Source organism: Nuphar pumila, chromosome 12, assembly GCF_984573655.1.
Source record: "Nuphar pumila chromosome 12, dmNupPumi1.hap1.1, whole genome shotgun sequence".
Taxonomy (NCBI): domain Eukaryota; kingdom Viridiplantae; phylum Streptophyta; class Magnoliopsida; order Nymphaeales; family Nymphaeaceae; genus Nuphar; species Nuphar pumila.
The window spans coordinates 1,543,455-1,558,344 of NC_143260.1; the positions used below are offsets into that span (position 1 = coordinate 1,543,455).

Genomic DNA, 14,890 nt, shown 5'->3' on the forward strand with positions numbered 1-14,890 from the left:
CTTGAACCAAAAAATCCTAAGTTCCAAAAAAGGCAAAAATACCAAGAAATATTTCGACTCTGATACCATGCAATGAAATACATGAAAATATAAAATCAAAGGCCTCTAAGGGCTTACATAAATACAAAGTTCACATGCACATACACAAGTCCAACTAAGGGACAATACAATAGCACTAAGGCACTACACAAACACTAAGTGTATACAAAACATTAAGGAATTAAAAGGAAGAACACAAGAATACAACAACAACAACAACTACGCCTTCATCCCAAAACAATTGGGGTCGGCGATATGAACCAACAAAGAAAATCATTATGGGTCTTCCACATGAATCCTTCTCCTCCATTCATTTCTATCCAATGCCATGTCCTCGGTGAGGTTCAAAGCATTCATATCCTTTCTTATCACCTCCATCCATGTCTTCCTAGGCATACCCCAACCTCTTTTAACTAATATATTTTCCCATTTCTCCATCCTTCTAACTGGAGCATCATTAGGCCTTCGTCGAATATGTCCAAACCACCATAAACGAATCTCTCTCATCTTATTTTCAATGGGTGCAACGCCTACCTTCTTACGTATCTCCTCATTCCGAATCTTATCTTTTATTGTATTTCCACACATCCATCTCAGCATACGCATCTCAGCTACACTCATTTTTTGAATATGATGTCTCTATAAAAAAAATATTTTATTGAGCATGAATGCCTAAGAGAAACATTAAAGAATGAAAGGGGACAAATCCTCTATTTATACACATACAAGAGAGAGGGAGACCACATGGGAGCTCCTAATAGAGTCGTCCCATGGGAGCCCCCAATGACTTTATAATTAAAAGACCATAGAAATCATGCTCTAAATGGGAAAATACAAAAAAATGAAAAACTGTTCTTAACTTAGTTGTCATAGGCGCTAGGCGGATACTAGGCGGTGAGCCCCTAAAAAGGCCTAGGCGGTACCCCAAATAAAAAATAAAAAAACATAATAAGAAACATGTATACAATATAAAAACAATCAACAATAAGGAATAGGCAAATAGAATGCCGTTGAACACTCTAAAGCAATTATATTACATAACCTTAACTTACTCAAACAAATTAAGAATAAATTAACAATTGAATAAACAAGCAATACAACTAACAATGTGAAGAACAATATACCAAACATAAAATCATGTATACAAAAAAATTAACAACAATAGACAAATAATATCTTCTTCTTCTCAACAATAGACATAATACAAGCAATCGACAAATAATATATTAATATGTCTTTTTCTTCTTCTTCTTCTCAACAATAGACATAATACGAGCAATGGACGAATAACATGTCTTCTTCTTCTTCTTCTCCTCAAAGAAGAAAACAAATGATGTCTTAAAAAAAAATCCTAAAAAAAAGAAAGCCTAGGCTCTGAAAAAAACCTAGGCAACTCCTAAGCAACCTAGGCAGTAATATAGGGCCCCACCTCCCAAACCTGGTCGCCCAGGCTGTGGGGCTACCGCTTTTGACAACTAAGGTTCTTAATGAACAGTTCCTATTACATGAGTAAAATGTTGAAAATACCCTTAGAGGGTATTTACCTATTACATCATTATAAATAATATATATACACACACACACACATGTACTTCTTAACAAAGTGAAGCGTCCATGTGGCATAAATTGTATTTTTTTTCTATGGTAGTGGTATCATTAGGTTTTCTTGTCTCTTTAGCTTTGGTTCTTGCTTATCATTACTATGATGTATTAGTATCGAGCTTGCATTTAATTGCTCATTTTCTCTTTTTCTTTGGTTGTCTAATGTTGCATAAATCATCCTCTATCGTAGTTTTATTTGATTGATTATCTTGTAGATATTTCTTGATGATGCTTTTGATATCGTGTCTCTTTGTTGAATTTGTTTCTGTACTTGTTCTTGTTCATGTTCTTTTAGATATTCGTTTAAAGTCTTTGTTCTCCTTTTAAAAGTTCTAATTTCTTTTTTATTTTTAGTTGGTAGAACAAGAAGCAATGGAAGTGAAGAACAAGTTTAGAACATCAAGGCGCTCAACATTGGAAGATGCAGAAGGTAGCCAATTAGAAGACATAGATGTTATCCCTAATGAAGAAATTATATTGGTATGAGTTTCTAATTCCATATTATGGTCCTATGTTCCTTTAGACGTCTGTCCAAACAATAGTCACTTATAGTGTTCAAGGTAATTTCCCGGCGAGGGTTTTTCTCGGAGATATTTTCAAAAGGTGAAAGATCTTGGGAAAATTTTGGAAGCTTAAAAAATTGAAAAATATAAATAATAGTAAGAAATAATACTTTTTCCTTTTCTATTATTTTTCTTACAAAAATATAAAGAAACAAGTTTTGAAAGTTTTTGAAATACAAAAGAGCAAAAAATAGATAAACTGAACTTCATATATATAAAAATAAGATTTAAAAAAAATGTGCAAACATGTCGCGATATTTTGAAAATATTGCAAGATTTTCCCGATAATAACGATACCTTAATTTCTTGGAATTTCTCTCAATATTTTCAAAATATTGCTGATATTAGTGACTATGGTTCAAACTAGAGATTTTTCTACATTATGTGCCATGCTTTGATTACAAATATCCTTGTGTGCATACTTGTGAATTCTTTAGTTGGAAGTTATTTAACAATAATATCTTGCCTTTGTTACAACTTTGTCATTGTTCATAGGCTCTCAGTGAGAAGGGTTATGTGAAAAGAATGAAACCTGGCACCTTTAATCTACAACATCGTGGAACAATTGGAAAATCTGTTGGGAAAATGCGAGTTAATGATGCCATGTCTGACTTCCTTGTCTGTCATGCACATGATCATGTTCTTTATTTTAGGTAATTAACATGTTCTATGGTGAATCTTTTGTGAACCATGTGGTGACATTCCATGTGTTGAACTCCTGTTGATCATCTGTTCTGGTTTTGGTAAATTTTAGCCCATTTATTTATCTGCTTCATTATTTTATTTTGTTATTCTTTTTATAGGTTCAAGGAATATGCCAGTGCCTATTGTGTGTCCCATGCAAATTGAGAGACTCAAGTGATTTATCTGTAATGCATGTGCATAATAAAATTGAGAGACTGGAGTTCTTAAACCTATAGACAGAAAAATTTCCATTCTCATTTTTCTTTCAAATGGCTAATGAACTGCTAAATTACTTCTACAGTGATAGGGGAATAGTGTATTCTGCTCGTGCTTATCGAATACCTGAGTGTTCTCGAACTGCTGCTGGCACACCATTAGTTCAGGTACTAGTATGTAAGTTGTCACTAATTTCTTTTACTGTTTCATTCTTTCTGCCTGCAAGTAACTGTATTATATTACTAATATATCTTTGTTCATTTATCATGTGCGTGGCAGATACTATCTTTATCCGATGGGGAGAGAATAACCTCATTTATTCCAGTGAGTGAGTTTGTTGAAGATCAATATCTTATAATGTTGACAGCAAATGGATACATCAAGAAAACTTCTTTAGCCTTTTTCTCAGCAATAAGATCAACTGGGATAATATCAATTCAGCTGGTCAGTCCTGTTACCTGTTTCTGATCTGTGCTTGCATTATGCCCTTGAGGATTCTGATATCTCGCTGTTCTCTGTCCAAAATGTCTGGCATGTTTTACTTGAGCAGGTGCCTGGTGATGAGTTAAAGTGGGTGCGATGCTGCACAAATGATGACCTCGTTGCTATGGCTTCCCAATGTGGGATGGTTCTTCTAAGCTCCTGTAATAGTGTAAGTCATGTTATTTTGTATTTTGCAATTTTATCCATAGCTTCTGGCAACGATTGAAAGTAAAACATCATGTTACCTGATGATTTATAACTTCTTTGGAGAATATAAATAATAACTGAAACAGTTATTATAAATTTATGAGGTGGATTTTAGCCATTCCCTGTCTCAAAGAAATCTGCATGAAACCTTGGTTCTGTTAGCTAGTAGATTGAAGTATTCCTTTAGGGCACAGTTGATTGCCCTGGAGATTCTCGGATCTCTGAACTTGAGGTGGGATCTGGCATGGGACCTGCACCAGATGCGACCCTCAAGCAAAGGAGTGATTTCCTGTAACACCCCAAAATGTTTAACCCAAATTTAAGAGGATTTTTTTTCTTTAAACAGCGGAAACAAGAAATAAAATAAGGTTAAGCATTTCGAGACATTACGGTGGAGAGAAACCCAAGACATTTATTTCATTTCAATATTAATGAAAATCATCAGAGTTTTAAATGATATGAACAGTTAAAATTTACAATAAACTCGAGCGATCCCTGGAACAATAAATCCAAAAATCTCGATCCGATGCCTCATCCCGCAGCCGCTCATAAACCCTATTCTTTACCTGAAAAATAGTAAATTGATTGGAATTAGACTACCACGTCTAAGTAGGAATTACTGTAAATTTGGCAAATATACTAAGTAACAAGTATGCAATGGATTTGTTTAATTACGGACAATAAAACATAGCATGAAAATATGACATTACTAAACTATTGCGCATTGTTAATTTAAGTTTCTAGCTAGAGTATATGAACATTACCAAGACCAAATCAACCATTGCAGGAGTACAAAATTCATCTCATGATAAAGTAATATCATTGGCAGCATTTAAATATAACATGACCCTGATTCCATTGAATGCTTAAAAGTAAGTGAGGCAGACTCTGCAACAACTATAACAAACATATACATAAGCAAGTAAAGCAGATTATGCAACAACAGCAACATGCATAACAGTCAGGTAACAACCACAATATGAATTCAATTATCTCATATCTACACCTTTCAGTATTTCATTTCATCACAAGCTCAGAACATGCTGGAAGAATATAAACATGTCTCCCTAGAACTCCACTCACTGTGATACCTAGAATGTTTTAATTGATGTTTATCTTTTCTTATCCCGCGGGTACACACGGGCCGAGGCAACCATCACAGAAGAGAACGTTCGGGGGTATATTATTCAAAATTGTTTTATTAACCCGAACATTCTAACTGTGACTGAAATCCCAAGGGAGCGGCCAGTGACCGAGAGAAACTCCCAAAGGCCAAAACCAAAACAGGATGCATCCCTAACTTCTGCAGAAGAGCAATGAGCTACCACCTAGGACATATTGGTAGTTCGGGTCCCCCAACTCCGAGGACTGGGGACCAACGAGTCACTTTAGCTCGAAACAAATAAACATGTCCCCGGAGTTTTGTACCACCTACCCTCTCCAAGGTAAGCTCGAATCTGAGTGAGTTAATCTTTTCATTTAATTATTTTCCCGAAGTATGGGGTATTTCCCCAACTCTCTTCTACTACCTTAGCAGTAGATCCCAAACTTAGTCATTTTACCAAGGTGAATAAACCATCCAAATCCTTTTTTTCCATATTGATTTCTTAAACCCACTCAAAGTGCTCTGGTGCCTTTAAACCAGTCAAGCACGAATGCCCCGGTGCCTTTAAACCAGTCGGGCAACAAGAATTAAATTTAAGTTTCTTATCAGTATTATGATCATTATTCTACATGCTGTGGTACTTTTAAACCAATCGGACACAAATGCCTCAGTATCTTTCAACCAGTCAGGCTCACAGAAATTAACCTTTAATTTTCTCACCAATGTTGTTGACATTGAGTACACGCTCATTAACCCAAAATACCTGCATTAGGTACCCAAACCATATTGCCCAATTAGGCAAAATTCCCAAACTCCCTATCATTCATTTTGAATTCTCAGTGGACAAGGGATAACAATTCACATAACTTGACTGCATGCAACAAACATTTTCAATAAATGACATTTCTTTAATATGTCTCACAACTCTCCTACATAAAACAATCAAACTCAGACATTTCCATATTTGGATGTCAGTAGCTTACATGCCATAATTTCATATATAAACCAATTGCACATACGCCCATTTTTATATCCAGTTACAATTCCTTCTATCACTAAAGCATAAAACATAATGTTTCACAAATATGTAGCATCACATATTTCCCACTACAATAAGGATATCATATACATGTTCATAATGGCAATAAAGATTAAAACACACTTTGTTCTACATAAAATTTTAAACACAAAGTGCATGTCCATTTGTTTGTGTACATAAGGTTATAGCCAAGGCTCAATTTACTCACAATTTATAACACATATATCGTTCAGGTTATACAACCATTAGCAAGGAAATACATAGGGCAAACTCTATTATAACTACCCAAATATACATGTAGATATTGTTCTGCATATGGATAGGCATATACTTGTACAGCCTAACAGGTTGACAGGTGTGTATAGGTTATTGTTCTACCAAAGCTAAAAAGAATTGTCTATCAATAAATCAGTATGTGCAATGCTTCTATTCTAAACCACGCAGTAATCTGGGCATAACAATTTTAGAATATGCAGTTATCTGTGCCTGAGAAAAATCAGGACATACAAAACACCTGGACATGTAGGCTCCAGTGCAGTGGCATGTTCAGTAAAATATGTCACTAGTTGAGTGGTTACTAACAAAAATAAAATCAAGTCAGCTACAGGAGATTCAAACGCTCATTGGCTGTCTTCAGAACCAATTGCATATCGAGTTATTGAAAAAGAATGCAGGGCATACCAGCATGCTAACCTGTGTCACTAATTATTCATAACTCAACTATGTATGTATAGTAACAATTAGAGTTCTCAACATGGAATTAGTATATGTATGTCCTGTACATGCTTATACACTGACTGGACAGTTTCGCAAGAAACAGAAATAACTTTGTCTTTCGATCTCAGCCCCACAGTTCTGATTAAGTGCATACATCATCGATTATAAATTAGTTAACGAACTTACAAAGCATTGTTTTATTTCCAATCACAACACATATTCTCAAAAACATACAATCATGTTTTTCTTTTAGCAGGGAATAATTAGTAACAGTTCAATGTTTGATATCCCTTGATAAAGCAAGATTTTCAGAACCTAAAAAGGAAAAACGAAAGTCATCAAACACAATCCACCTATTAAAGTCACATAACACTGTAGCTAAAACTAATACTTTCAGAAGTTAGCAATACTGGAAAATTAACATTTTATGAAGCCACACTCTTACACGCATATACTTGAATTAAATTACTCACATGACTGATTGAACAAAGGCCTCTTGTATCGAATTAAAAGAAACACTAATTAGACTTTTACAGCAAGTATTACCCATTGATTACACAACATCCTATACAGATGACATAGTTGAATAAAAGAAATGGGCCTGAATCTTCATTGAGCAACCCAAAAACCCAAATCCCTCCTAGTCACTTGAACATATTAATATGAATCCAACCTGAATGATAGTTAAACATGATCTTATGCAACAATCGTGTATGAGTGCGCACAGATAAACTGGGACAATAGAAAATCCTATATGGATTTTTGGTAGCTTAAACCCCAAATCCCCTTTCTTTTTTTATTAGGGTTTCACGGCAACCCAAAAACCCCAATTTTTTTTCGAGTTGGGAGTTACGGCAAATCCAAAGGATGCTTGAAACTTAGTAAATATACGTAATCACAGTAAAACCTACCTCTTTCGAGCGTGATGGTGGTTGATGCTGCGAGAGGGAGGTTTCACCGGCGTTCACGGCTCCACTACCAAGCACGATCGAGAGGAACAGGGAGACGAGATGAGAGGCAGGTTCGGCTATCGTGCAAGGTCGCCGGCAGCATTGACCGGCGTCAGCGATGGTCGAGGTTGCTGCACGCAGGTAGAGAGAGAGAGAGAGAGAGAGAGAGAGAGAGAGAGAGAGAGAGAGAGAGAGAGAGAGAGAACCGCCGACCTCGACTGCTCCGCTGCTATGAAGGGCTTCGGGAGGGAGATCGAGAAGACGAGGGTTGAGACCTGTGTCCATCCCCTTTTAACGATAGGCGACCCCCGACGGTTACGCTCCTCCCCTTCCATCGTTATCGATTCCCGCTAGGGTTTTGAAAGAACCCTAGCAGGATCTTATCGGGCAGGTATAGTGCCCCCAATATACATAGTGGGGTGCGGTTCGGGTCTGGATCCGAGACCCGGGATCCAACCGAGTGTTGGATCCGTGTGTCTCAGACAATATGGATCCTTAACAGTTTTGCAGAGTGGATCCGAAGGTCGGATCCAAATAGATCCAACAACGAATCCACACATTAAATTTATTTTATATTATATATATATATTTTTTTTGTACAGTTATATATATATATTCACATACTATTATACATATATATATGTGATTCCTTTGTGGATCCTTACTTGACTTATCCGGATCCGTTCATGGATCTGAATCTCTTTCTTAGGGGTTAAAGTATTATATTTTTAATTTTTGAATGTAACCCCAAATAAAATTTTTATTTGGGTGCAATGACGTTGTTATGGATCTCCCATAAACTACTATGGATCCAAGATCCATCTTGCGCATGCAACCCTTTATGAAATCCAGAGTTTTCTTCACACCATGGATCCGAATTAAGATACTTGGATCCAGACAAAGCTAGTATGGATCCACCCATAATTTTGATTGGATTCTACGCTATTTACCTCTTCGATGTCCAGTATCCAAATGTGGATCCAACCATCACCAGTGCTACTTCAGATCCTTCTAAAATGCTATATGTCTAATATAGAAATTCTTCTTATTAAGAATCTGATTTACACTTCGTTGATTCGCTTCATTCATCCCGGATCCGATATCAAATTTGATCCTGATAATGAGTATCCAATACCAGAGATCCAATCCATTTGACCGAAATCCATTATTAAATATCCAATTTAGTGATCCAACATCTAAGATCCAAATGTAATATCGAAAATCCAAACATGATATTATGAATCTGATATTGAAGATCCAAACAAAATATTCGATATCCAATTACGAATAACCAATTAAAACAATAAAATATTCGTGTATCACCTTAATGACTTAAAAATCTAAATTTATTTATCTGATAAAAATCGTGGGTATTACATTTCCTGGTTACGAGTCTTCTAGCTTGGCTTTTGTAGTTCAGGAAATGTGACAGTTCACATCGAAACACAGAAACATTCCTTCTGTACAGATTTTAGTGCTTATTTTTGCAATCTTTGTTTTTCAGCTTCGAGCACTTTCGAGAAACACACGTGGTGTGGTTTCAATGAAACTAAAGCACAGGGACCGCATGGCATCCATGGACATCATACCAGCATCAATGCAGAAAGACTTGCAGAGAGCGTAAGAAATAGCAAAACTGACGGCATATTTGTAATTTTTGCTGCAGATTAGTTTCTTTCTCTTGTTGCTTAAATTAATTGTATTTGGTTAATATCCGGTAGCTGGAAGCCTGGAATTTTTGAAATTTATTTTGTATTTCCAACTTAAGCTGGATTCTGCGTTTACATTTTTATTGACTTTGCTTATTTACCATGGGACTTATGGATGTCTTATAATCAATAGGCCTCTTCTTGTTTCTCATTATGCTCATGCTTTTATTATTTCATTATTTTTATAATGATGGAGGAAATCAAATTCATTTTAGGTGATTTTTTCACTGCAGGGTCAAAAATGCCAGTGCTCCATGGCTGCTCTTTGTATCAGAGGGTGGTTATGGCAAGCGTGTACCACTGAGCAGCTTTCGGTTGTCACCACTAAAGAGAGTTGGTTTGGTGGGTTACAAGGTAAGTTTAGTGTCGATCTTCTGTGTGGTGATTATGTGCCATCCTGAACCTGCAACTTGGACATTCTGACCTCTCATTGATGTGTACTGGTAAAAAGTGTCATTGATTGAATGTGGGACTTTGGCATCTTAACCAGAACCTGGTCTAGTCTTCAGGGATCCATGTCACATGGATACAACTAGAGGGTACAGGATACTAGTTTTTTCATAAGCACACTGAAAATTAGTTCTATGGAGTTCCAGTGGAGTCAATCTGGAGTGTCTGTGTGGCATGTGTGGGGGCTCTGGAAATGACCAATTTGCCAACAGTTAAGCTTGGCTAATCAGGCATAATGCCAGGTTGACCCCCCTTTTCATGCATTCCTGGAACTGACTTAGTTTCAACTCGGAACCTGGCCCAAAACGTGTCCACCCTGTTCCAGGTTATGCATCTATTTTGATTGTTGACTGCACATAAAATGCTGGTGAAGGCTCCTTATAACTTCTAGTCCTTGTTTTGCTTTTCTTGTTTGACAGCTTAACCCAGATGACCGACTTGCTGCAGTCTTTGTTGTTGGGTTTTCATTATCAGGTTTTTTTTTTTCAATATCTTGATCACGACTTTCTCTAGTGCCATATTTTGGTTTATAAGTAAATGTAGCTTATAACTGTGGTTCCTCTTTGTCAGATGATGGTGAAAGTGATGAGCAAGTTGTTTTAGTGAGTCAAAGTGGAACAGTCAATAGAATCAAGGTTAGAGATGTGTCAATTCAGTCACGTTTTGCAAGGTAAGAATGAAGGTCTTTTTCCCTCCCCTCTTTGTTAGGTTTACATTAACATTTTAGTGACCCTGGTTGCCAGATGTTTGTTACTGTGTCTATGTTCATTGCTGCATTCATCTTGATATTCAGCATTATAACAGCTCACAGTTTTAGCGGACTTGAGCTGGCCAAGTGATAATGGCATGCATCAAAGTGGACATGAGGATCATGTCATGGGCAACTTCTTAGTTGATATCCCCTAATTTTTTGATGAATTATGATACCATAGTCCCACTAAAGAGATCTAGATGTCTATTTAGCGGGACCTTGTTAGATATTCTTCATATGTTGAGAACCATCCTACACATCGAAGTTCCCCAACATTTATAATGCATTGTAGGGTCTCTGTGTCGCACCCCTTTGGCCTCTCGAGGCCCATTCATCATAATGTTTGGTAGTGCTTCGCATGGTTGGTGGTTATTTGGTGGTTATTTGGCCTTAACCTGAATGGACAACCTCTTGTTGATTGTCATCCACAGTAATCTAGTGACCATACCCCTGATATAAATTCCTTTTAGCCGTCCATAAGGTTGGTTATAGGAGAATTTCTAGTACTTACAAATCCAAGAACCTTGGAGTTGTAATGGGAGTGGATTAGGCTGCTTTTGACTAGGCATAATTTAGTTATAGAAAAGGAAAAAGCTAGCAACAAATTTGTTGGAAGTTGGAACGGCTACCGGTTTATAGCTAAATGGTGGTATGCCCTCTTATCCGAACGTCCCAGCTACCAAACAACTAGCCTGTTTAGAAGCTTCACTAAATCCATGGTCCATTTGTTGACTTGGTGCAGCTTCATTTTTTTAAAGTTCTTGAACTGAGCACGCCCATATATCAAGAGAACCTCTTTGTGATGTTGATGAGGACGAAATAGGGTCGCATCCACACTTACTACAGATTCATGTGATGTTGCATTCTGCATGCCTGGAGTACAAAGTTGTGTTTTTTAAGTATTGGTTTCTTTTTGCTGTATGTTTACCTGTATAGATATAATTCTATTTCCTTGTATATTCTCATGCTTTTACATATGTTTCTGGTAGGATTCGGAGTGCTCAGTATTTGTTTGTGGTGTTTCAGGGGTGTTATTCTTATGAGACTAGAACATGCTGGAAGGATTCAATCCGTGTCCCTGATATCTGCAATGGATAATGACGTAGAGGCAGAGGAATAATTTGTGCCATGAAAGTGCCAATTGGGTGGTATAAAGGTGAGAAAAAGAGCAGGAAATTATGTCCAAGGGTTTTTTGCTGATCACAGGCTTGAAAGAACCCTTTTCTTTTTGTAACTTGAACTTAAGTCGGTATCAGCAGAATCTTCCAGTTTTGTAAAGGACTGCAAGAACTTGCTAGTCTGTGGTCTCCGAAGATTCGTTTTCGATATGTATATTGTTTTGGCGATGCAGACGTAGATGTATGTAACTGAAAAACTTGTTCATAGAGAGGTCTGCTGTTGTGTAATTAAACACAATGCCAAAGCGATTTTTGCAGCTCCTGCGCATTCAATGCAGATGTAGATGTGCGTAAGCAACTGAAAAATTTGTTGATGGAGAAGTCTGCTGCCTCGTAATTTAATTAAACACAATGCCTAGGCGATTTTTGCAGCTCCTGCGCAGCATTCGATGCCGCCATTGTTTGGTCAAGATGGCCTTTACATGCAATGAGCAGTAATGTGTGCGTCCGTGCCTTGGATGAGATTCTGTATCCTGTAGCTATTGTTGCATGGATAGAGCTCAATCATTCCGTATGTTGAGGACGCGTTTGGGGTTCATACCGTCGGAGAGTGCTGGGCCTTAAAAAACGCCTATCCATCTGCTTCAAACTTATTCATTGATTTGTTTAGAGATTGAAGAAGGGCCTTGGATGCATTGGGTCCTGGCATCCCTGTTGGCTATATTCCCTCTGTACAAAGGCAGGTTTCGTTGCGGCACCACCCTTGGAGGGCCACTGATGTTCCTGCACCAAATGTGCCCAGAGTAGTGGTGTAAATGGGTTGGTTTGACCGGGACCTGACCCGTACCATACCCTGTAGGGTCAGGGTTTGGTGATAAACAATAAGGTCCAATTAGAATCCGAGTTGGGCCCGATTAGTATATGGATCTGGGTATGGTTTTTGAAATTTCATACTAGACCCAGGCCTGACCAGAGTTCACTTCGGACTAAGATTCACAATTTTTAGATGTAAAAAAGATGAAAAATATTATTTTACTGGATATGGTTTCTTTTATGGTGAGTGATTAGACCTGTGTCTGGACCTGGTACCATAACCTCAAATCAGGTCTGGGTTTGGTTTCACCTGTGTCTGAACCAAACCTGATCTGTTGATGTTGATACCCACCCTTAGCTGTGAGTCCTGCCGCATGGAGATGCATATGTAATGCACGTCCTCCCTTGGCAGGCTGTACAAATTGTGTCCTGAACACTGCCAGCCAGGACAAGGGTGTCCTGCTTGGCAGTGTGCAGGGTGTCAAATAATGGTCTCGCTTTGGAAACTGATAGTTGGAGAGAGTTTATGCATTTGGAAAGTAGTAGCTGGGTTTTTTTTTTTTTTGTTCAATGATGATGAACCCTCACCAAGAACCGGGTCACAAGGCTCTGTTTGGAAATGGTAGCTGGGACATGAGTTTACTTAATTAGTAAAATCACGGTCAAAATATTTTTTTGAGGTGGATGTTTGGAAACTGACAGCTGGGATTACAACTCATGCATTCGCTGAAAGGGCTTGGATGTCGGTGACCCCCACCCTAGGTCCTCTCAGAGAGAAGGAGAGATGCTTTGACAGGGATTACAATTTGTTATGGTTTTAACCTGTCCAAGCGGACGGTTGGATGCGCACGTCCTTTGTGGCTGCTGTTTGATTGAAAGTGTGTCTCGTGCGACGTGCAGGATGCACAATTAATCACACCTTTAATGCCCTAGTAGGACAGGTTGAACTGGTCAGCTACTGACATGCTGTTCTTGCGCTGAAGATGGTTGGCTCTGCTGTTTCATGTACGGCAATATGATCCGTTGTCTACTTCTCATTAGTAGGTCAAATAGGGCAGGCGCTAAAGATGTGGACTCTCAAATCAATTTCAGATGTGATGGTGGGCATATTTCGCTAGAGGCACCGATAATCTGTCTCTCTCAAGCTCTGTTTGACAAGTTGTGTCCTGTTTCATATGAGCCGAGCCTCACATCCTGCATCAAATACAGGACGATGGAACGAGCTGTGCTGGACCATTGTGTTCCGCGTATCAAATGATGTCCATTTGGCTCGTTCAAACTGAAGCTTTAGATGTATGCTTGTACGCTTGCGTATTTAAATGGGTTGAAAGTAAGCACTATGAAAGGTTCCTCAACCTCTTTAATCGTTTTAATCACTTTTAAAAATCATATTTGCAGGTGTTTTTCAGTCCAATGAGCCCTAGTTTTGTGGTTAACTCAGTCACACATTGGTTTACAAGGGCGCAAGCCATGTCTCGGCTCGTCAAGGGCTGTCTACGGGTTGGGTACCCAACCCATCAGAGTGTATCCAAACCCGCCCACATAACAAATTATCAGGTTCAAATTTTCTTGTATCACAACAAATAAATTCCCAAACCCAAATCCCTGTAATTTCAGAACTTCATTTTTATTAAAAATACATATAAAACACTCGGATTAGGTCAACTACGTAGCTAAAAAGCTGAGTCGGGTCGGGTACTCAGTAAAAATCATAACCAAGGCCTGGCCCTTATATTGTTATGGTCCACCCAAATAATACACAGTCTGACACTTTTTATGCCAATGCCTTTTAATTTGGGTTCAGATTACATCAGAAACTCCATACGAATCCGATCCATTGACAGCCCTATCTCTGTCCCTCCGGGCTCCTCGGTTTCACTCATCTTCTATGTTCATACCTCTCCTTGAGATTTCATTGATACAAGTTGTTTTGATCAAATTGGACTCCACAGATGTGATCTGCGTCATTCATTTAGTGAAGATCAACATTTTAATTACTGAAGTCCAACTTGTGTGCAGTATATTTTGGTGATTAAAAAATTCAATGGTTGACAAAACATAAAATTTTGTGATTTAAAAAAATCATATTTTTCATGCAAAAAATACAATTCAATGGTCATTTTTCATTAAATCAATGAAAAATGATTGACGTAAAATTTTGTGATTTAAAAAATCATATTTTTCATGCAAAAAATACAATTCAATGGTCAATTATCATTAAATCAACGAAAAATGATTGTATTGTATGGCTAATTTGACATGTTTCCCAAAATACCCTATAATTTTTACTATTCTTCTCATGTCCAAAATCATAAATATCCAACTTCGTTAGGACCTTTTTACTTTTCGCGATTGCGAACTGACATGATAAAAATTATACTGCTCGTCACCTAGTGCAAACTCTCACTTAAATCCATAATAACACATTTTCTTATGCAGATTTT

General features: G+C 37.7%; 1 protein-coding gene across 1 annotated transcript in view; it reads left to right on the plus strand.

Moving 5' to 3' along the window:
• The window catches only part of LOC149819595 (DNA gyrase subunit A, chloroplastic/mitochondrial-like), a 69,268-nt gene extending 57,318 nt beyond the window's left edge, over positions 1 to 11,950 (plus strand). The window contains exons 18-27 of the mRNA XM_089982963.1: positions 1,996 to 2,121; positions 2,700 to 2,857; positions 3,190 to 3,271; positions 3,384 to 3,548; positions 3,655 to 3,756; positions 9,110 to 9,225; positions 9,548 to 9,668; positions 10,184 to 10,238; positions 10,335 to 10,434; positions 11,542 to 11,950. Coding sequence (XP_089839089.1) covers positions 1,996 to 2,121; positions 2,700 to 2,857; positions 3,190 to 3,271; positions 3,384 to 3,548; positions 3,655 to 3,756; positions 9,110 to 9,225; positions 9,548 to 9,668; positions 10,184 to 10,238; positions 10,335 to 10,434; positions 11,542 to 11,635 — 1,119 coding nt within the window. The 3' untranslated portion in view covers positions 11,636 to 11,950. The remainder of the gene's footprint in view (positions 1 to 1,995; positions 2,122 to 2,699; positions 2,858 to 3,189; positions 3,272 to 3,383; positions 3,549 to 3,654; positions 3,757 to 9,109; positions 9,226 to 9,547; positions 9,669 to 10,183; positions 10,239 to 10,334; positions 10,435 to 11,541) is intronic.
• The last annotated feature ends 2,940 nt before the right edge of the window (positions 11,951 to 14,890 follow it).